The sequence below is a fragment of the Maniola hyperantus genome, chromosome 17 (genome assembly GCF_902806685.2).
Source record: "Maniola hyperantus chromosome 17, iAphHyp1.2, whole genome shotgun sequence".
NCBI classification, from domain to species: domain Eukaryota; kingdom Metazoa; phylum Arthropoda; class Insecta; order Lepidoptera; family Nymphalidae; genus Maniola; species Maniola hyperantus.
Window position 1 is genome coordinate 12,751,484 of NC_048552.1, and position 23,209 is coordinate 12,774,692.

Here is a 23,209-nt window from a genome sequence, read left to right on the forward strand (position 1 = left end):
GAAATTATGAAAAGAACGAACCCGCAATAAGTGTTACAAGTCCCGTAAATTGCTAATACGCGTGGCCGCCATTTTAGTGACGTCAGCACTAGACTAAAGTTTCGAGCAGATGGTATACCTACCTATTTTTACTTAAATATACGTGAAATGACGTTATTCGTATACGTATATTATACGTATTTCGATGTTAATGAGACATGGTTCCAGCGCAATAGCAATTTGCGGGACTTATATAGGTCCATGCCCGCAGTTTAACTACATGTCTTGTAATTTTCTTCGAACTTCCACCTAACGAATAACGGAAGTTCTTGATTCATGAAAATCTTATTAATGGAGCGGACAAAAACAAAGTTTCGACAATGTAGGTAGAATTGATTTTAGTTGGTTCTTTTTGGTATTTTGATTCCTGTAATAAATTAGTTAGTATTCTAATTTTATTGGCGATTCATGATTATTACAAAGACTAGAATCCAAAGCAGTGAAGACAATTAAAAATAAATCTTTGATATTCTGTAGACACATGTCAACGTCAGTCTACTGTCATTGTCATTTGTCAATGTCAAATGTGCTTACCAGTGTTACCACTTTTAGGGATTTCGCCCTATTTTAGGGTGTAACGACTAATATTAGGTACGGCTTAACAGGCTTTTTTATGTAGCTACCCTTAATTTGATTTTTTCCACTAATACGGACAAACTAATAAAAAATCTTGTATGTTTATGAAACATTTCATGCATAAAAATATCTACCAAATGCATCCAAAATACATTATCTATTGGTAGAAAATTATTATTAAGAAGGTCAAAGTATTTGTCAGTGTGTTACAATTTCTTGGAGAAGTGCAGGTCCACCCGTACTATAATTTTTTTTTGGTTTTTGTAACCAAAAGTTAAATATTTTTGGTGGTTTTACATATATATATCACAAAGAATAGCACTACCTATAATTTTTGATAATAAATTATTAGAGTTCATTTGATATGATTTAGTGTTTGAAAAACTAGGTCTTTACATTATTTTACGAAAAACAATTCAAAACGTAAAACAATGTACCTATGTACCTACCAAGTTCTTTATAATAATAATTAAGCGCCATAAATCGCGGTACCTATGTATTTATATAAAAAAATTAGGTTAATTTAGGGCGAATTCCTATAGAAACTAGGGTAAAATAAAAACCGTGAGTGGAAACATTGATACTTGCTATGAATTATTAATATGATTCATTTTTCGAAAAACAAAAATTAAAAGAGCAAGCGAGCGTGTTTTCACGATGGCAGATCCCCGCATCAGGCAAATAAAGATCAAAACTGGCGTAGTTAAACGCATTGCCAAGGAGAAAGTTGTTTACGAGAAGGAGGCTGAACAGCAAAAGGCTAGGATACAAAAGATAAAAGACGAAGGGCAAGACGAGCATAACATAAGAAAGCAGGAGGAGGTCCTTCAGGAGTCGCTTATGATGGTACCAGACTGCCAGCGGCGGTGAGTTATGTTCTAAATTTAAATTTACGCTTCGGGGAGGTCTTTCAAGGTGTATTTTTCGTCCAGTTATCGTATTTACAGAGATATTGATTATGATAATGGCAGGTGATTTGAAATTTGGAGGTAATAATTTATGCTAAACTTTGTGTAATCGCTTATAGTAGTTTAATATTGTGTAGTAAATAGGTAAGTACCTATATCATATCATATCTTATCATTCGTTTTAAGATAAAGAATTTTGAGTTACGGCGATTTCTGAATCACTTGGTGATTATAAGTAAGACCTATATAAAGTACGCGACAGGTCAAGATGCCAATCGGGAAGGGAACGCACGTCAGCCCCGCTCGCCCACATTTGGTTAGCACGGGGGCTGTGCGGGGCGTCCCCCACCTCATACCCCGATTGCCATCAGAACCTGTCTCGGACTATATAGGTACTTACCTATTATATATCAATAAAAATTAATTACTAGTTTTTTTATTTTGCTATAATATGCTGCCTGCACTATCCATACTAATATTATAATTAATGCGAAAGTGTGTCTGTCTCTCTGCTGCCTTTCACAGCCCATCCGTTCAACCGATTTTGACAAAATTTAGTACAGCGATAACTTGCATCCCTGGAAAGGACATAGACTACTTTTTATCCCAGATAACCAAAGAGCTCCCACAGAATTTTTAAAAACTTAAAACCACGTGGAACAAGTCGCGGGCATTATCTAGTTATGCAATAAGTATGCCAATTGCCACCTTCAATAAAATAATAATAATTCATAATATAATCTCAACCAGGTTTTGGAATGCATTTTACTAATCTATGGGATTTTGATCTACTTTTCTTTATGCTAGTTATTTTTAGTCCTTTCTATGAATTTCTAAACTGTTTCATTTTTATTTCAGGTTAGCGAAGGCATTTGCAGATCTCAAGAACATATTAAATACAGAACAAGACCTCAAAGAGAACGAGGACTACAAAGCGGCCGAGCAAGTATTAAAAGACGCTGAGCCTCAATTGCCCGAATCATCATAATCTATACAACTTTACATATACCTTTACATATTTATATTAATTATAATAATCATGTCGTATACACCAAGCTTTTATAAAGGAAGCAATTTTACATTCCAAAATAACAAGCAAAATTTTCAAAATAATCCTGCACCTTTTCCTTTACCCCCACCCCCTCCAACTCCAGTAACCCCTAATCCTGCACATTTACCTCTACCCCCACCTCCTCCACCTCCAATAACCCCTAATCCTGCACATTCACTTCTACCTCCACCTCTAGTAACCTGTAATCCTGCACATTCCCCTCTACCCCCACCCCCTCCACCTCCGGTAACACCATTTTCATTTACTCCAGAATTAACAGATCAAGAATATGTTAAAAAACTCGAAATCCGCATACCCTACAAAGTTAAGCCAAAGGTTAATTTTTCTCATGTTTCTCAACTCCACAAAACTTTGTATGAATTAGTTCTTTCACTGAACGATTTAAAAGCACAAGAGGGAAAGTTATCTTCAAACATTGATACGTCGTCAGAAGAAGAATGGACGGAAGCTCTGAAAAGTATAAAAGCAAACAAAAATGTTATACAACATATGATATCAAAATTGAGCAGTTCATACCTAGATATGAGCAGGAAACTAATTGCCAAAAGAACAGCTAAGAGGTTACGTTTGAAAAGGCTTAAAGAAGAGAGGAAAAGAGAGAAGAAGGAAAGAATAAAGGAATTAGAAGAGAGATCGCGCAAGATTGATGAGAATTTGCAGAAGATAAAAGATGATATTCAGAAGGCTAAACAGGTAAATCTATATTTATATTGACTGACATCATAATGGGGCCTTGGACTGGAGTAATAACATGAAGTGATTTTTTGTATAGCAGTAGTTTATTCAAGAATAATTTAAAAAAAAACATGATTTGATTTATCAACGAACTTTATTCATATCTAAATGTCTATAAGTACTAATATAAACATTATTTTTATTCATTTTCATTTTCAATTATTATTATCGTCACACTGTACGGAAAGCGATTAATGACGTCACAAGGCGTGAACGACAAATATTTTTCAATTTTTTAACATATAATAATTTTAACAAAAATATTTTCCCGCAGAAATTACCTACTCTATTTTATGTTAAAAAATTGAAAAACATTGACGTTTATGGATTGTGACGTCATTATACACCTTCCGTACAGCTACAGCGTGACGTTCATGGTAAAAATAAATAAAAATCATGATTTTTTTAAATTATTTTCTTTAATAATGAATTCTAGCCCTATAAACTACCACTATACAAAAAATCACATTATTTTATTACAACAGTCCAAGACCCTATTATTAATGTACAAGTCCCAACTGCAGGGTCTAGTTTGCAAGTATCTACCTAAAAAGGTTTTGTTATGCCCATTAAGAAAAGATTTTCAGATTTCATTTATGTTTTAGGGTTCCGTACCCCAAAAGGAAAAAAGAAACCCTCATAGGATCACTTTGTCGTCATTCTCTGTCACTTCTTTTTCTGTCTGTAGCATCTGTTAAGACAAGGGGAATCAAAACCTATTGGGTGCTCCCCATTGACCTATAATCATGAAAGGCAGGTAACAATGTCTTATAGCACAAGTAAAGTGAAAAATCCGAAAACCTGGCTTACATAATTTGGTTTAAATGTTACACAAAAAAAAAAGTGTTATTTCTTGTATGATGGTACAGAACAGCAAAGTATGTGGTGTGCCTAAACAACCACTTTTTTTGCCATCTAGGCACTCTTTTTTTGAAATTTATCTTATTTTGAGTAAAATATTAGATGACCTCAAAAATTACAAAAATTGATTAAAAACGTTTACAGCAAGAAGAAGCCAAAATCCAAGCAGATATTCTTCTAAAAGAAGTGATAAGAAAGAAACATGATGCTAAAAAGAGCATAGCAAAGTTGGACGCTCTTGTGAAGTTGAGGAGAGCGAGACAGAACACCGCTAGAGGGAGAGGGCAAGACGTTTCTGAAGCTGAGACTATTGCTTTTCAAAATAGTATTGGTAAGCATATAGAGCTTTCGAGATGGTCAAGCGGCTTGACCGTCAAGCACATAGATTTGTTTTGCTTGATCAAGCCGCTTGATGCGCCCGTCAAGCGGCTTGATCAAGCAAACGGCACTTTTCTCATATTTGAAGTATGAGAAAAGTCGAACGTCGCTTGAAGAAAAATATAAAATCGCATCAATCACTCGTCAAGCACGTAAATGCATGACTCAAGCATCAAGCCAACTTTGTAAACGATCAAAATATACATATACACTCACATATACATACAAACTTTAGCACATATAATGCGATTAATTAGTGCGATTTATTTCAATGATCAAGCTGTGGTAGCCTAGTGGTTAGGACGTCCGCCTTCCAATCGGAGGTCGGGGGTTCGATCCCGGACACGCACCTCTAATTTTTCGGAGTTATGTGCGTTTTTAGATAATTAAAATATCACTTGCATTAACGGTGAAGGAAAACATCGTGAGGAAACCTGCATGCCTGAGAGTTCTCCATAATGTTCTCAAAGGTGTTTGAAGTCTGTCAATCCGCCCTTGGCCAGCGTGGTAGACTATGGCCAAAACCCTTCTCACTCTGAGAAGAGACCTGTGCTCTGTAGTAGGCGATCGATTGATCATGATGATGATGATGATTGCAATGAAAGCGGGTAAAATTAAAACGTTCTATTCACTTGATAGATCAAATCAAAAAGTTATGGCAACACAAGCTGTCAAATTATGAGGAGGAAGAACGGGAATCAAGAGCTCAGTTGGAACAGAGCAACAAACTGAGTGACTCCTCCACGTTCAAGGAGTTAGAGGTCAAAGGGAACTTGGTGAAATGGCGGCGGGTGCTGTTTGGTGCAGATGTGAACCCTCAAGTTGATTTCCATGGGGATTTGGCGAGATTTATTCATGTTAGGTATGTATTGTGACAAATTCTGTTGTATATAGTACGCGACAGGTCGAGATGGTTGGTTGAAGTTAACCAGGTACGGGATAGCGCGGGTGACGTCCGGGTGTGCGGGGCGTCCCCCCGCCTCATACCCCGATTGCCATCTCGACCTGTCGCGAACTATACATATCTCTGAACTGAACTTAATTGATCTAAATCTAGTGCTATCCTTTTCCATATGTACAGTGCGACAAGGCTATCTTGGCGCGTGGCGAAAATCGGAACTAACGTTGCCGTCAAGTGTCCCCTTTGTTCTTGATTGAATATTCTAAGTCTTTGTTCTCCAACAGCGCCCCCTGTCAGTCTCATTCAAGTGCCAAGAGAACCTTGTCGCACTGTAGCATTATGAAAGTGGAAGCAATGTACAGTGCGACATAGCTTTCTTGGCACTTGAATGACATTGGCAGGGGGGCGCCGTTGGAGAACAAAGACTTAGAATATTCAAACAAGGCGACGTTAGTTCCGATTTTCGCCACGCGCCAAGATAGCCTTGTCGCCACTGTACAGTGTTTTTTTTTCAACTGAGACAGCCTGACACCTCACGCGCCATTCTAACTCGTATGTGTCAACTGTCATGTCAAAAGTACATTCACCTTTGAAATAAGGACTAAAATCGTACTTTTGACATAAAATTTGATACGTCATAATATAGTTAAAATGCACCGTGAGGAGTTAAATTTTACGCTTTATATTTTATTTTTCTGGTCAGGCTTTAAATATAATTTTTGTCATTGTTTTGTTTCAGATCGCAATGGGATAGCTATATAGATGATAGCATGGGGTCGTCCCCCCTCCCTATAGGGTGGGTGGTCCCCAACCCGGTTACTTAGTACGCGACATGTCGAGATGGCAATCGGGGTATGAGATGGGGGGACGCCTCATATACCCGCATGTCACCCGTACTGGGCTAGTGCGGGGTGACCCACCCCGATGCCATCTCGACTTGTCGCGTACTATACTTGCGATGCGGAGCTTACTATATTTTTATACGCTAGTTTGTGTAAATCAATTAATTTTGTTTTGTACGCATTTATGCTTCGGAATAAATTGTTTTTGTAATAATTTGGCTTTTTATTGTCCCAAAAAAATTAAAAATCGAAAAAGATCAGCCATTGTATGAAAAATGGCATAAGACATAATGGGAATGCAAATCTGTATAGGTACTATCTATACTTCTATACTAATATTATAAATGCGTTTGTTTGTCCTTCCTTCACGCCCGAATTAAGCAATTAATCGACTTGATTTTTGGCATAGAGATAGTTGAAAGGACGGAGTACACATAGGCTGCTTTTTATCCCGGAAAATCAGTTTTTACACTCATAGGATTGTTAACAATTTAAATCCACCCGGGCATCAGCTAGTAATAATAACCTGCGACATTAGGTCCGGTCTATAGACAAAAAACATCAGCTGTTCCGTTCTGATAGGGCGTGTGCCCTCTGCCCATTAGCTAACTCAATGTCGAAGAAAGGTGAACAGACAGGATTGAATAACTAGTACCATTAATCATTATTTATTTCGGCCGTTATTATTTATTACATCCATGACTGGTAGGTACCTCAATGTAGAACTTTGCAAAAAGGAAGAAAGACAAAAAATACACATAAAGTATGTAAATTGAAAATTAATTTATTAAAAATTTACAATAGGTAGTAGCTTTAAAATATGGTAAGGTATACTTATCAATTTAAAAGGAAGAACACAATAATCTAGGAAACGTTACTAAAATTACGTCCAGTAAAATATTTTGTTTTAATATGCCTATTTTTTACAATAATATTAAAGGCGGTTATCACACTGACGAGAAATTCGCGGATATAAGTAGATTTAGATTTATTCGTTACAATTGGTTGAAATGAGTTGCGCTTGAATAAATAACTATATAATTTTTTTAAAAAAAAAACCGACTTCAATAACCATCAACACTAAAAAGTGAAAAATAATTTAATTTATTACCTAATATATTATGTATAAAAGAGTTATTGTAGTTCTATAGTAATATTTTTTGGAGTCGGTACCCAAAGGAATTCAACCTCAAAACCTTTCAAATGGAATAGAATAGAATAGAAATATTTTTTATTCAATTAAACTTTTACAAGTAGGTACATTTGAATCGTCAAATGCATCTATCTTTTTTTTTTAAAATTCAGATACAAGTTAGCCCTTGACTGCAATCTCACCTAGTGGTAAGTGATGATGCAGCCTAAGATGATAGCGGGCTAACCTGCCACCGAAACCATAAATTTGAACACTGTGGAGGTATTTGGAGGAATTTGGAGAACCAGGGTCCATACATTTTTGCCCATGTTCTAATATTCCCTTATCAAGTTATTCTAAAGATTTTTACAGCTTCATCTGCGCAAGGTGCAGATATCGATATTTTTTAAAAATTCATAATTATACAAGGTAGCCCTTGACTGCAATCTCACTACATAAAATAGATTTAATTGAATAAATAATCAGCCCTAAATACTGTAAAATACAGTTTAGTTTATAAAATTCTATCATATGTGACTTGTTTATATACAGAATATAGCTGCAGCTAATTTTTAGTTCATTTTTTCGATTACATAAGTACAATTTTTTATTTTTTTTGTGCCAATTTACCAATAGGATTTTATACAATATGTATGTATGAGCGTACGTTTGAGACTTTCTCGTATGAGTAAGTAATTAATCAGATATTACTCAATTCGATTAAAAACAAACAATTTTTGCTAGCGACATCTAACCTACTCAGTAAAACGTTTTCGTTAATTTTTTTGTACAATTTTTTCCCAATATTATATATTTTTTTTTATTACAAAATATTATGTACATGGGCCTAAACATTTCTAAATAGGCAGTAATTTTTATAATGTTTTTTTTTACGCATCACACGCACCGTAATTATTATGATTTTGTTTTTTCGGGCAACTCTTAGAGCAACTGCCGAGTTTTTTGCCGGCTTTTCTCAGTAGAATTTACATTCCAAACCAGTGGTAGAGTCACAGACGTAGTATAAGAGACACTATTTCAAGCAATCAACCTATTTGCGTCCACCATTGGACATGAGCCTTCTCGAGAGCGCGCCACCTCCGCCTTTTTTATCCTCCCACTTCCCGCTACCTTCTTAAGGTCGTCAGTCCAGCGGGTTGGAGGTCGTCCCACACTGCGCTTGCCGATACGCGGTCTCCACTCCAGAACACGTCTGCCCCAGCGGCCATCGGTTCTGCGACAGACATGTCCTGCCATTTCACCTTACTAATTCGACACTTATGTCCTTCATGAAATACCTTCAAATAAATTTTGATTTTTTAATTTTGATTTTGTCAGTAGATTGAACACCGTGAAGTATGGGACTTTCTATGAGAGACGTACTTCACGTGGTCCGCTTGTTTGAGTCAGAGTAAAATGGACCTAAAAGTGATATTCTTAAGGTAGTTTTTTCAATAATACAGATTTTATTTTTATAACTTTTCCGTTTGAAGCGCTGGCTGTAGATGTATGAACGAATTCCAACTTTTATGAGCTCTTAAAGAGATAGTTTTTGGTATAGATTTTTTGCTCAACCTCCGGGACGACCTCCAACCCGCTGGACTGACGACCTTAGGAAGATAGCGGGAAGTGGGTGGATAAGGAAGGCAGAGGATCGTGTGTGGTGGCGTGCTCTTGGGAAGGCCTATGTCCAGCAGTGGACGCAAACAGGCTGATTGATTGATAGATTTTTACTGAAGACTATGGAGTGTAGGACTCTATGAGAGACCTATGTCCAGCAGTGGGCGTCCACTAGTCATTATTGCCATATGCCCGCGTAGTTGCCAATGAGCGGCGCGGGTAGGGGTCCCCCCGCGGTGAATATGCGAGTCCCGCTGTCGTCGTAGCAGTGCGTGTAGATCGCTGGCACGTACTTCACTTGGTTGAAACCGTCCGCTTCCTCGTCTGGGAACTGGATAAAACAAGTAATTTCAAAAACCGGGTTGAAATAATATTTATTATGCTTTTTAATTGTCATGGGAGCCATTAAAACTTTTTTTATATTTGTTGTTATAGCGGCAATAGAAATACACATTCTGTGAAAATTTCATCTCTCTACCTTAATAGATGTATAGGCAATAAGGATGGTTTACGAGTTACAGCCCACATACAGACAGACGGACGGCGGAAGCTTAATAATAGTCCCAGTCTCAGCCAGTCAGTCAGTCCACTTGACCAGTTAATTTTTATTAAATTCAAATTCAAATTCAAATTCAAATTCAAATTTCTTTATTGCGAATATGGGTAAACAGTGCAGATATTACAAAACAAAAAGGTACAGCCAAATTCTGCCTAAAATAAAAATAAAATTTAAAAAATTTAAAATTTAAAGTTTAAAATAAAATTTAAAAGAGCAACCGCCGAGTTTCTTGCTGGTTCTTCTCGGTAGGAACGGCATTCCGAACCAGTGGTAAATTAAAACTACCTGAGTATTCATAAGCACTTTTAAAAAGTTTACATGAATAAAAAAACATTCTATTCTATTCTATTAAAAATTTGATACAAGTTAGCCCATGACTGCGATCTCACCTGATGGTAAGGTATGATGCAGTCTAAGATGGAATAATAATATTTTTTTTTTTTTTTTTTTTTTTATAATCTAAGTCTAAGATGGAAGCGGGCTAACTTAGGAGTATGGCAGTTTTTTGCTGGTTCTTCTCGGTAGGAAGGGCATTCCGAAGCAGTGGTAGATGCATCCGACTATTCGAAAGTACTTGTAAAAGTTTATTCGAATAAAAAAAGATTTCTATTTTATTATTTTATTTTCATTAAACCTCATACCCCTACACGGCATCGTACCGGAGCGCTAAATCGCTTGGTGACACGGCTTTGCCGGTAGGGTGGTAACAAACCACGGCCGAAGCCTCCCACCAAACCAGACCAGACAATTAAGAAAATATAAATTTATTTAAAGAATCGAACCCGGGACTTATCCCACAGCGCATACAACTGCGCTAGGAAAGTCGTAATTTTTTTTAAAATCCCATAGAAATTTCTCAAAAATTTTCCTTGGTGAGGGTTACGGTATTCAAGGAATTTCTTTCGAATTTCAAATTTGTAGGTTTAACTGACAAACGGTATTGTGTTTTATGTATAGAAGATAAGACTCACCACATATCCCCTAGAAGCTTTCAATGTGACGGTCTTGCAGGAGTGGATATTACTTTCCAAGTATTTGCCCGCTCGTAGATCGTAGAACATCAGTAAGCCTGAAACAATATATTATTAACAAGTGTAAAATTAAAAATTTAAATCATCCCCGATAGGTTAAGGTTACCATAGTAGAATAGAATCCATATTCCATCATAATTAATATTCTCTCTCTGCCAGCTTTTCACGGTCCAACAATTTTACAGATTTTGAATGTGAGTAGAAACGTACTCATAATGAGCAGAACCGTACTCACAGTGAGCAGAACCGTACTCATTGTGAGCAGAACCATACTCATAGTGAGCAGAACCGTACTCATTGTAAGAACCATACTCATAATGAGCAGAACCTTACTCATAATGAGCAGAACCGTACTCATTGTGAGAAGAACCATACTCATTGTGAGCAGAACCATACTCATAGTGAGCAGAACCGTACTCATTGTAAGAACCATACTCATAATGAGCAGAACCTTACTCATAATGAGCAGAACCGTACTCATTGTGAGAAGAACCATACTCATTGTGAGCAGAACCGCACTCATTGTGAGCAGAACCATACTCATTATAAGCAGAACCATACTCATTGTGAGCCAGCTATGGGTTGTGATGAGGATTGTCTTACCGAGCCCCGTGCCGATAGTAAGCATGTTGCCTCTAAAGCTAGCAGAGCGGATGCCGCAGCCGTTGTACCGGGATGTGATCTTCTTCACCGACTGCAGAGTTCTGCAGTCCAGCAGCAGGGTGTATGACTTGCAACCGATGGCATAGATACCGCTTTCCTGACAAATAAGAAATTTGACTTAAAACAAATGAAATAATTTAAATGTATAAAAGGTTTTTAGAGTCAAAGCTTTTGGATATATTATTAAGTTAGTGTATGTGTGTTGTGTGTGTGCGTGTGTGTGTAAGTTGATGTGTACTGCATGTGTAATTAAATTTGTTGTTATAGTGTGTAGGTCCCTCGGCAACCTGGGCGGTCTACTCGGCTTCTGGAGCGAGCTTGAATGGCTGGAGTGAAGACTTCGGCGGGGAGGGGCGATGCACGCACAACAGACGGAAACGTTTAAGTGCGGAAACCAGCCCAGAATGAAGAAGAAGATAGTGTGTAGGTGAATTATGTTGTGTGACGTGTGTGTGTGGATGTTGTGTGGATGTTGTGTGTACGTGTGTATGTAAGTGGAAGTGTTGGTTGTGTCTATGTGGGTGTGGGTGTACATACCTGCGTGGCGAGGCAGACGAGGTCCTGGCAAGAAGGCAGCTTGCGAGACAGCGTTTGGCGAAACGTCGCCGCGTTCCATACATGTATGTACCCGTTCAAAGTTAACGCGGCGATTTCTCGCCATTTCTCATTGAACGTGATCGCGCGGACTTTTTGACCTGCAACAATTTCAAACATATAAGTCAAGTGCGAGACGGACTCACAGACGAAGAGATCCGTACCATATTTATAAACTTTTTGAATGTTTTATTATTTGTTGTGGTAGCGGTAATAGAAATGCACATTCTGAAAACTTGAACTGGCGTCAAATAGAAATACACATTTTGAAAATTTAAACTACACTAGCGGCACGCTATGATGGCCGGTTTGACACATTACAATAGTGATGTGGAATGTCAATTTATTCTCGAACAAAAAACAATTAAGTTTTGTTTTTGTACCTGATTAAATAGGTTTAATAAAACAAAAATGTATATGTTTATTTAATTTATTTGAACGAACTGAATATTTGAACGAAAATGAATATACATACTTTATATGCACACAAGAAACATATGAATACAAAAGATACCGAAAAAGGTGCCACAAAAGGCCATAATTAATCAGATTCGTCCATACTACTATTTTCACTGTCGTCACTGCTATCATCACATACATTAATAATTATATGTTCGTTTTCTATAATATTATCTATTTTCACATCTCTTTCATAATCTTCCCTTATTAATTTAACAGTTCTATTCACAACCTTTTCCCAGTCTCCTTTAGTCACATGTTCACAAGCTTCTTCTAATAATTTTAGCATTTTTTTGTGGTAAATGGGGGTTCTGTATTGTGTCTTGCAGCATATCCCTTAATTTGAGCCCACACCAACTCAATCGCATTATACTCACAATGGTAAGGCGGTAACCGTATAACTCTGTGCCCATGTTCTAATGCTATTTCGTCAATGACGTATCGGATCTTGGTTGGTTTGTTTTCTTTTAAAAGACGTACTAATTCCGCTTTTAACATATTCATGTTTGCATCTACGCCATTTTTACGAAGCCATGCGACGATATCAGCTTTCTTTTGGGATTGGGCAGGTGGCTTGTCAATTTGCATCGAGTGGTATGGGGCGTTGTCCATAATTATAATAGATGGTTCAGGGAGGCTACACAACATTGAGGTAAACCATTCAGTAAACTTTTCTCCATTCATGTCTTCATGATAGTCTCCAGTGGTTTTTGACGCAAAAGCCATGAGAGAACCTTCGACAAACCCGTTGATGGTTCCGGCGTGACAAATTATAAGTCGCGATCCTTTTCCTACAGGAACTTTGGAAGTAGATGCTGCTGTGTCATCGTTCCAAGAACGGCCTACAGTATGGTTAGCATTAAGCCATGTTTCATCCAAGAACACAACATTTTGCCAATTTTTGATTTCTTTCACTTGCCGTAAAAAAGTATACCTTGCCATCGCTATATCAAATCTTTCCATCAATATTTTGCGTTTGTTACATTTTTTGTATCGAAATCCAATGGTCTTCAAAATCTTCGTTAAAGAACTTTCCCCACCGAAGAATAATCCAGCTTCCTTCAGTGAATGCACCAACTTTTTTCTTGTTGGATACTCCTTCTGTAAATAGTAGCCGTAAACATGTCTTCGGATAGCATCGGCATCAAAGCTATCGATGCCTACGACTGGTTTTGCTCGTTTTCTCTTTTTTGGTGTGTGAAGTTTATTTTCTTCTGTGCCAGTCTCGCCATATTTTTTTTTAGTTATCCGTCTAACAGTTCGTTGTCCAATATTAAGCGCATCAGCTACGCGTTCAACCACTGACGTTATAGGTAAAATTGGCCCTCCATTTTGAGCTTCACGATCGAAATAGTTACGAAGGCGTATTAGGAACTCACGTGTCTGACTATTTAGAACAGTTCTCTGCGTACGTTCGGTCATATCGACGAAATCCACAACAAAGGGCTTGAACAGAGTCCAAATTAACGAGCAAGGGTCAACAGTAATGCAGTATCAATATTTGAAATCCAAAGCCAGGTCAAAACTATATCACAATCGCATTGCACTGACAGTTTATACTTTTCGAAGCAACGTCAATTCGAAACTGCTTTGTTTTGCATTGAGCATTGACGCGAGTTTGCCGGAGGTAGTAGTTGTGCTAGCCAGCGATCCTATGTGACGATCGTATTAGATTCCATTTTTAAAAATTTATTGATATTTTTTTGCGATTTCAGAGGTTTGTCCACATAGTGAAAATTGTTCATATTCACAAGTACATTCACCCCTTAAATGGTGCAAACTGATTTTTCTACACTTGTATACATTTAAGAAATCAATTTAATAAATAAATTTTGAGTCCTAAACCTAAAACTACATTCGATAAAATTTATGAATCTCTGCACATCACTATCGTCAATAAAGTAATACAATTATTTCCTTCAAAGTCGTTATCAATTAATACGGAACTTCATGAGCGGACAAACGTCAAACCGGCCATCATAGCGTGCCGCTAGTTTAGCGGTAATAGAAATGCACATTCTGAAAACTTCAACTGGCGTCAAATAGAAATACACATTTTGAAAATTTCAAGTAGCGGCAATAGAAATACACATTCTGAAAATTTAAACTAGCGGCAATAGAAATACACATTCTGAAAATTTCAACTGGCGTCAAGTAGAAATACACATTCTGAAAATTTTAACTAGCGGCAATAGAAAACGGCCAACTACGGTTCACGTGACAGCCTGCTGACAGATAGACGGACAGACAGACAGCAAAGGCTTAGGTCCCGTTGGCACCTTTCGGATACGGAACCTTAAACCAACAACATGTTTGTGTAAATGGTTGCGATCACTCAAAATGGTTAACGCCCACTGAGATTTTTGCCTCTATCATTTGTATGGGATAACGTAACAGAGAGGGCCTTGTACTAACTTCTCTCCGTGGATAGAGTATAGTAATTTTTTTTTATTCGTTATATTCCATCCCATTCCGTGTGATGGGAAGTGATGATGTGGCCTAAGATGGGACGCGTTTGCCTAGAAGGTGCCTATTCACTCTTGTTTGAAAGATACCCGGATTATAATTGGCAGGATACACTGATCTAGGAAGAGTATTCCAGACCCTAGCCATGCGTATAAGGAACGATGACGCAAAGCGTTTCGTACGCGAAGTTGACGACATAGGGATGGAAACCAGCCCGGTGTCTTGCGGTACGGCGGTAGAAAGGTGAGGGCGCGACAAGATCGAACAGCTCCTGAGCACGCTCTCCGAAATATATCCTGTAAAACACCGATAGGCCGGCAACTTTTCGGCGGTGATCAAGACTCTGAAGCTTCCCCAAAAGTTGTGTTTTTACTTACCAGCTTTACAATCTCTCAAAGCGACAGGGGAGACATATCCGTGGTGCGGCTCGGGCTGCGCGGCGGGCGGCGGCGCGCGCCACAGCGCTAGTTTCGAGTCCCTGGATCCCGTTACTAGGAATTCGTCGTCCAACCAGCACATATCCAAAATCTGTGGAAATATACCATAGTTTTGTATGGAACCTGTACGCTTAGTATAAGATTTTACGTCTCACCAAACGTTGCTATAATTCGAGAGTCGAAACACAATACCGTCAACGTAAAATGGACCTAAAGAGCCTTGAATTGAAGTCAAAATTCAATGCCACTGATTTTAATTTCGCAACGTTTCCGCTTGGAGCGCTGGCTGTAGATGTGTAAACAAACTTGAGCTTTAAAACAAGGCAGTTAAGATCCAGTTTACTATAACGCGGAAGTGTTTCTACACTCGAATACTATCAACGTTGGTGAGACATACAAGTCCGCCATTTTGAAAAAAGCCTTGTTTCAGGGGCCAGAGATAAAACATTTGTTAATCGACGGAGTAAGTTATTACAAACAATAGCATTAAGTGATGAAATGTCGTAAGTCGTCGTCGTCGTTGTAGTATTCTTTCCGAAATAATATTTGAGTTTAAAACTTTAGAAAAAAAAAGCATAATAATATTATTATTCCGCAAAGGAGACCGACCAGTTTTGGGCCTTCTTGGGCATAGTCTTGTTACAGAAAAAAATGGCAAAAATAGTTTATTTTATGATAAACCAAAATCACAAAAAATATATTGAATTTACAGTTGCTAAACATAGAAAACATTAACGAAAATGTCTGTTTTTGTCGAGATTATCAGATTATCACTGTAATTGTATAGTGGGATGGTGTACAGCAGTGGCGAAGGGTTAAAATCTGATAAAGGGAAGCCGGAAACGTACTTACCTAAAAGAATATCAGCTGTTCGATTTTTGTTTTCAAAACTTAATTTAGAAAAATTACTATCGTTACCTACGTAACAAGAAATCTGTTAAACAACAATCTATGTGAATAAAGGCTATTTCTGATTTTGGCTTACCAAACTGAATCAAAATTACCGTGAACTTACACTTATAAGTTATTAAAATCACATCCCCAATTTATTATATCAAAATAAAACACCACTAACAACTTTAAAAACAAACAAGCATGGCCGCTTCACAAAAACAAATGTATCAATATCAAATCACCCTTCAAAATACAAAATACTCAAAATAGTAGCATGTACCTGTTAAAACAATACTATTAATATAATTTTTAATTTGGAGGTATTATAGGGTAACTCGGATCCAACCGAGTTATTTACGTCAAATTTGTCTGACCTGTCAGAGTTCCAAATTCGTATTCGCTACTGGGCCAGATTAAATTGGTGTGCTCTTTATTAGTCGACCGTAGAGCGAGACAGACCTAGTTCGCTCCTTTCCCTTTCGCTAGGGAAATGAAAGAGATAAATACTAAGCAAAAATCTAACTAGGGAATCCGATATGTTACGGCTTGTACGGTGTAGGACTGTAGGTGTATGTTACTTACATTAGCTGTTATGTTTTTAACTTAAATGAGTACTTAATAACAAAAAAAAATTAGCATTTGTGACGATCGAACCTTTGTATTTACGAACGTATTACGGAATTTATGTGAATAGTACCTACTTACGCTATATTATGACAATTCTTAAAGGGAAGCCGATAGGAATCGTGTTATATTGACTCTTCGCCGCTGGTGTACAGTAGGATTTGGTATTATTTTGTTGGATTATTGTATGTAATTAAAGAAAACCGATTTTAGAAGAGCCTCAATAGCTCAACGGGTAAAGGAGTGGACTGAAAACCGAATGGTCGACGGTTCAAACCCCGCCCGTTGCACTATTGTCGTACCTACTCCTAGCACAAGCTTGACGCTTAGTTGGAGGGGAAAGGGGAATATTAGTCATTTAACATGGCTAATATTCTTTAGAAAAAAAAAAAAAAAAAAAAAACGGTTCACTAGTCGTCTAAGTATTATTACTTGATTGATAATCGAAAAATATTGTTCAAATAACCAGTTATCTAACACAACCTAACCATGGTTTTGAGCCCATATATTGTGATTATGCAATAGTCACTCAAACTGAAACTAAAGCAGTCTAAAGGAGATATTTTTATCTAACAAATCACACTAATTTGGAACTTGTAATAGTTCATCAATTTCTGGGCCCAATGATGTATGGGAGATGGTGGGTCTACTACAAAGTGTTTTCTTAGGTGGATTCTACGTTTATGCATTCGGGCCAACTTTTTATGGTTATGAAATGTTTACAAATCACACATACCCAGTCCCTGTGCGCCTCTCCCACACACACAGGGTCGAGTGTGGGCAGGCTGTATATAGCTAGTTCACAGGAATTGCGACCGCCCGTCGCTAGTAAAGTTCTGAAATAAATAGTATTGCATAAGTTATTATCCTATCCATTTTCATACTAATACTAGGAATGCGTCTGTCTATTTGTCAGATAGATTTTCAGGCTCCATTGATTTTTGATGAAATTTGGTACAGAGATAACTTGCACCCGGGGGGAGGACATAGGCAGGGGGAAGAATAAAGAGTTCCCACAGGATTCTTAAAACTCACACATTTAACCAAATTTAAAAATCTAGTGAGAGCTTTTTATTTATTGGGATAAAAAGTAGTTTATGTTTCTGGGATGCAAACTATCTCTGAACCATATTATTTCGGCGGCACGGCCTTGCAGGTAGGGTGGTAACTAGCCATGGCCGAAGCCTCAGAAAAGACCAGAGACACTCTAGAAAATATAAATTTCCAATCGCTCCTGCCGGAAATCGATCCCAGGACCTCCGGTCGTCTAAAACATCGGTAATGCATACATTTTGAGATATCTTTCGCCATGTCTACTGTCATGTCAAAAGTACGGTTCATCTTTAAATCTAAATATATAAAAGGAAAAGGTGACTGACTGACTGACTGACTGACTGACTGATCTATCAACGCACAGCTCAAACTACTGGACGGATCGGGCTGAAATTTGGCATGCAGATAGCTATTATGACGTAGGCATCCGCTAAGAAAGGAATTTTGAAAATTCAACCCCTAAGGGGGTGAAATAGGGGTTTGAAATTTGTGTAGTCCACGCGGACGAAGTCGCGAGCATGAGCTAGTTAAGGACTAAAATCGTACGGTGAATAAATTGTTTGAGTTTGAGTTCGAGCGAAGTGAGCGTGAATTTTTTACCTTGAGGGGTTAATTTGCAGGGCGTGTATACCCGTCTGGTGCTCGGCGCCGGGCCACGGCGCGCGCGGCCTCAGCGTGGGTATGGCGTCCAGCGAGCGGGAGCGGACGTCGTATACCATTAGCTACAAAACAATAGGGTATTTCGAAAAAACATCTACAAATGTAAAAACAAAATAGTATTAGCAATAAGGAATCGAAAAATGTTATTGTAAATATATAAAATGCAATCGTGCAAATAAATGATTCGTATTTGTATAAAAGCAAAAGCTGACTGACAGATTGATCTATCAACGGACAGCTCAAAACACTGGACGGATTGGGCTGAAATTTGGCATGCAGATAGCTATTATGACGTACGCATCCGCTAAGAAAGGATATTTGAAAATTCAACTGCTAAGGGGGTGAAATAGGGGTTTAAAATTTGTGTAGTCAACACGTCACGTCACGTCACGATCACGTAAATTTCAATAATACATTTTAAAATAAACAGTTCGCCATCCTCTAGAAACTGTTGAAGTTTATGTGAGGATGGCGAGTTCGCGTTATACAAAATATAGGTAAAAAAAACTGTTATATAAATAAAAGCTGTTAGTTAATGCATATTTGTACATATAAATATCGTTACATGAAACACTTCCTAGACCATTGCACTGCAATGTAATCATTAATAGTAATCATTGAACTGCAGTTTGCCAGGGATAAGAACTTACCTTATTGCATTTAGTGCCAAACACCACCTGTCTGTCCGACAGCCACTGAGAACAAAACACTTTGTTCATGTTGCCCAGGTTGACGGGCGACTCGCGGAACATGTCGTTTGTAAGCATATGGCGGGAGGCGTATGACGGATCCACAGAGCGCGGCTGGAAAGAAAAATGTATTTTAAAACTATAGTAAAAAGCAAATAATGTAATTTCTCGTTCAAAGAGCTGCACTGTAATATGGGCATTTGAAAGTAGTTTCGATAACCGCAAAGTGTCACTACTAGATGGCATTAACATTCGCTTCAGTACTGAACATACATATCACAAACTAGCTTATGCTCGCGACTTCGTCCGCGTGGGCCACACGAATTTCAAACTCTTATTTCACCCCGTCAGGGGTTGAATTTTCAAAAATCCTTTCTTAGCGGATGCCTACGTCATAATAGCTATCTGCATGCCAAATTTCAGCCCGATCCGCCCAGTAGTTTGAGCTGTGCGTTGATAGATCAGTCAGTCAGTCAGTCACCTTTTCATTTTATATATTTAGATTTCTTCACTGGCAGTAACCGAAACCGTGGTCAAGGCGTCGGGCGCGAACCCAGCAGGTTCGAATCTTGCCGGTTACGCAATTTTTGATATGTATTTAAAATTATTTAGTAATTTCCTTGAAGTGTAGGTAAAAAAACACTATAAAAATTATAAAAATAAAATGTATTTCGAGAAAGAATTTTTTGATTTTTAGGGTTGAAATTTGGAATAGAGATAGATCATACCCTCGATTAACACATAGGCTACTTTTTACCCCGGAAAATCAAGAGTTCCCGCGGGATTTTGAAAAATGTATTTCCACGCGGACGAAGTCGCGGGCATTGGCTAGTAAATAAAATAAAAAAGGATTTCCTACTTCTGGGGCCAATATCTCCCTGGAGCGCACATAATCCACAAAGTTGTATGAGGTGGACAGTATCCTGTGCTGCTGAGTGGGGGTCTCCTCCTCACTGTCGCTATCCGAGTAGCACACGAAGTCTTCTGGCTTGTCTGGCTTACGCTGCTGCTCTAGCCTGGAAGATATATAGTTATTGGCACCGATTCTATTGTCTTTCTCTAAACTAAATTTAGAGTATATGCATCCTTTTCTTTTTAACAATGCTAAAAAGGGACAGAACATGAACTTTACATTTAAAGACTTTAAATTTTAGTGCACCCTATAAATTTAAACAGTAGGCTCGCGACTGTGCACTAAAATCATGGGTTTTACCATCTAAAAATTTAATTTAAACCATCAAACTGCGTCTGTCATATTACAATAGTAAGAAGAGGATGCGAATACTCTAAAATTTGGTTGTGCTCAGAATCAGTACCATTGTTTTCAAAGGGCTTTGAAGATTTTGGTCTACTTATTATTTAGGATCGCTTCATTGTCTGTGTGTCTGTCGTGTCTGTCAAGAAATCTGTAGGGTGGTACAAAGTCAAAGTCAAAGTCAAATGATTTATTCAAAATAGGTAATAAATTACTCTTATTGATTGTCTAAATTGGTACTTCCAGTTGTTAACCTCCTCAACAAGTTCAAAGTTTTCATAAAACGTAAGCTTATTGAAAAATCCTATTACAATGTTAAGGATTATTTGAATGATAAGAAAGCTTGGGAATGAGTTGCTTAACAGCTTTGTGTTAGTTCTAATAAGTTTAAGTGATTTTGTAAAGTGGTGATAATAAAATGAATATCCGGCTGAGTTTGTTGTGGGCTCTTCTCAGACCGGGGCGCGTTTGGAACCCTCGTAGCTGTAGTTTTAAGTACATATATCACCACTATATTATCTTACAAATTAAAATTTTGACCATCAGTAAGCATAAAATTTTACCTATTCTGAATAGATAATTTGAGTTTGAGTTTGAAGATAAAAAGCTAGTTCCTGACTGCAATTTTATCTAGTAGTAAATGCAGTCTAAGTTTTAAATATTTACCAAAACAATTGAGAAAAATGAAGCAACAACTTACATTATTAATTCCATTTATATGCAAATTTAGAATGGCATGTATGTCAATGAACTTCATACAATATGTAAAAGTATATTATATACTAATTTGTTAGGATTATATTTGTTCATTTTATTGTGCAAGATAATTTTTGAGAGGCCATGATAAAATATATTTGACAAGGTTTTGCTATTCTTTTGTGCAAAAATTCATAGTATACCTAAATATTATAGTAAAAAAAATTCAGATAATAAAATTGTGTACAGTTAAGACATGTTTACAAAACACTATTATTATTATTATAGCTAATCTATTCCAAAAAATATACTTATTTACCTGAAAATACAATTATGCTACTTGCATTGGAAGGAGACCAGAAAACATTATTTTACAGTTCTATATTAAAAAAATGCTTTTTTCACCAAATCGATATTCCTAGCAATACGTACGCAATGGAAATAAATTGTTCTCACCTTAACGCTCTCATTTTTGCTCTTCTTTCCTTTATCCTATTGGGGAGGTAACAAGAGGGATACCTCCCCTCGATGGCACGTCTCACGGTTTGCGCCATTATATTAACTAATTAACAAAATCTAAGCCTATATATTTAACTAAATACAAGAAAGATCAACTGGTCACTTTCGTTTTGTTCTGTTGTACATTGATCCATAGTGCGACATGTTTCATTATTGCGTGCTGGTTTCCACCATGGGGACATTTAACTCACTTCAATAAGATTGGGCACTTTGTTAAAAGTTACACATTATAGTAAAATATCTCAATATTATAAGAATAAATATAAAAATTAGTTACAAGATTGCAATCAACTACAATAAAAATAACACAAAAATAATGATAAAAACCACAGACAACACCTAACCAAATTGGCTTTATGACAAGTTGTCAAGTTGTCAAACACAAAAGTCAACCACATATAAACAATAGTGTCTATGGTGGTGTCACGTGGCTCACTGACGTAGATAGAGTAAAGGTAGATACAGGAACGTTTGCTTTCTCATTCACACTAAAAAGAGAGCACAGATAAAGTTACTAATGTGATAAACAGAGACGCAGCTGATCTATTTTTTGTCCCTTATCGTGTAACCGGTTTTTTCAAGAATACATACAAGGAATGCAACTTTAGTTGCAAAAAACGTTTAATACAAATATTGTTGATCGGTTAACACGCTCAATGCTATATGAGGTTGTAAAACCGCACGATGTGATCCCTATTAATCTGTGGTGGCTACAGTAGCCACTGTAGCGCCACCCTTATTTAGCATATTAAATGTAAACGGGCACTTTTTACACACGGAGATCGTGATTCGTGCTTCTCCTCTACACTCCGAACTTAGCTGAGAACACAGAGTACCATAAAATACCATCCTGAGACAAAATATCACCAAAATATGACCACAACACAGGCCAACAAGCCACCGCAATCGATTGTAAAAAGATAGTTAGTACCTAACCTATTAGGTACCTCAAAATTAAAAAAAAAACAATAGAAGAACAATCGTGATTACGCTTTCTCGTTTACCTAGACTTTTAAAACAACTTTTCCCTACGTTTTCCCAAACACGACTATACACTTTGCTTTGATATCAGACGTCAGGTTTTGCTAATCGTTTTGCAATTTTGCACAATCACCGTTATCAATCCAGTTTATAAAAGTGGTTGACCTACATTTTACAAGTTGGGCTTTTAAATAAAATCCAAATAATTCATCCTGTTTTTAGATATGAATAGGTGAAATGAATCTATCTCAAAATAATTTAGTGCCTATTGTGGCTGATTCCGTTGTACACAATCTCTAAGCTAAACTAAAATGACACGTCTAAACTCTAAATATATCCTTTCATAATGTTGCTTGCGGAAAAGCTAACATGGTAAAGAAAAGGATAACATGGTAGATGTATGGACTAGTTTTGACCACAAATGTTCGCTTTTTCGTCTTTCTCAAATGACTCTTCAAATACAGATTGTGACTTCTTATCGCTAGATGTCACTCATAGTCACATAGTCAGTCTACTGTGGATATAGGTTTTTTTAAAATAAGTTATCTTTGCATAAACAATATTA

General features: G+C 37.3%; 3 protein-coding genes and 1 long non-coding RNA gene across 4 annotated transcripts; 2 read left to right on the forward strand and 2 right to left on the reverse strand.

Moving 5' to 3' along the window:
• Window positions 1-1,210: 1,210 nt before the first annotated feature.
• Tbca (Tubulin binding cofactor A) lies at window positions 1,211-2,741 on the forward strand. The gene is made up of 2 exons (XM_034977291.2): window positions 1,211-1,481; window positions 2,382-2,741. The coding sequence occupies exons 1-2, from the start codon at window positions 1,273-1,275 to the stop codon at window positions 2,509-2,511; spliced, it is 339 nt and encodes a 112-aa protein (XP_034833182.1). The 5' UTR covers window positions 1,211-1,272; the 3' UTR covers window positions 2,512-2,741.
• On the forward strand, window positions 2,563-6,526 carry LOC117989898 (programmed cell death protein 7-like). The gene is made up of 4 exons (XM_034977290.2): window positions 2,563-3,288; window positions 4,336-4,522; window positions 5,209-5,431; window positions 6,210-6,526. The coding sequence occupies exons 1-4, from the start codon at window positions 2,563-2,565 to the stop codon at window positions 6,292-6,294; spliced, it is 1,221 nt and encodes a 406-aa protein (XP_034833181.1). The 3' UTR covers window positions 6,295-6,526.
• Window positions 6,527-7,076: 550 nt separating this feature from the next.
• LOC138403496 (uncharacterized) lies at window positions 7,077-8,488 on the reverse strand. The gene is made up of 2 exons (XR_011237753.1): window positions 7,692-8,488; window positions 7,077-7,597 (listed from the first exon to the last, which is right to left on the reverse strand). It is a non-coding gene; the product is annotated as an uncharacterized lncRNA (long non-coding RNA).
• A 283-nt stretch (window positions 8,489-8,771) lies between these two features.
• On the reverse strand, window positions 8,772-22,010 carry LOC117989900 (DDB1- and CUL4-associated factor 12 homolog). The gene is made up of 10 exons (XM_034977294.2): window positions 21,601-22,010; window positions 20,053-20,209; window positions 19,155-19,307; window positions 18,445-18,566; window positions 17,528-17,627; window positions 15,214-15,364; window positions 11,855-12,012; window positions 11,258-11,414; window positions 10,595-10,692; window positions 8,772-9,395 (listed from the first exon to the last, which is right to left on the reverse strand). The coding sequence occupies exons 1-10, from the start codon at window positions 21,696-21,698 to the stop codon at window positions 9,243-9,245; spliced, it is 1,347 nt and encodes a 448-aa protein (XP_034833185.1). The 5' UTR covers window positions 21,699-22,010; the 3' UTR covers window positions 8,772-9,242.
• Window positions 22,011-23,209: the final 1,199 nt, after the last annotated feature.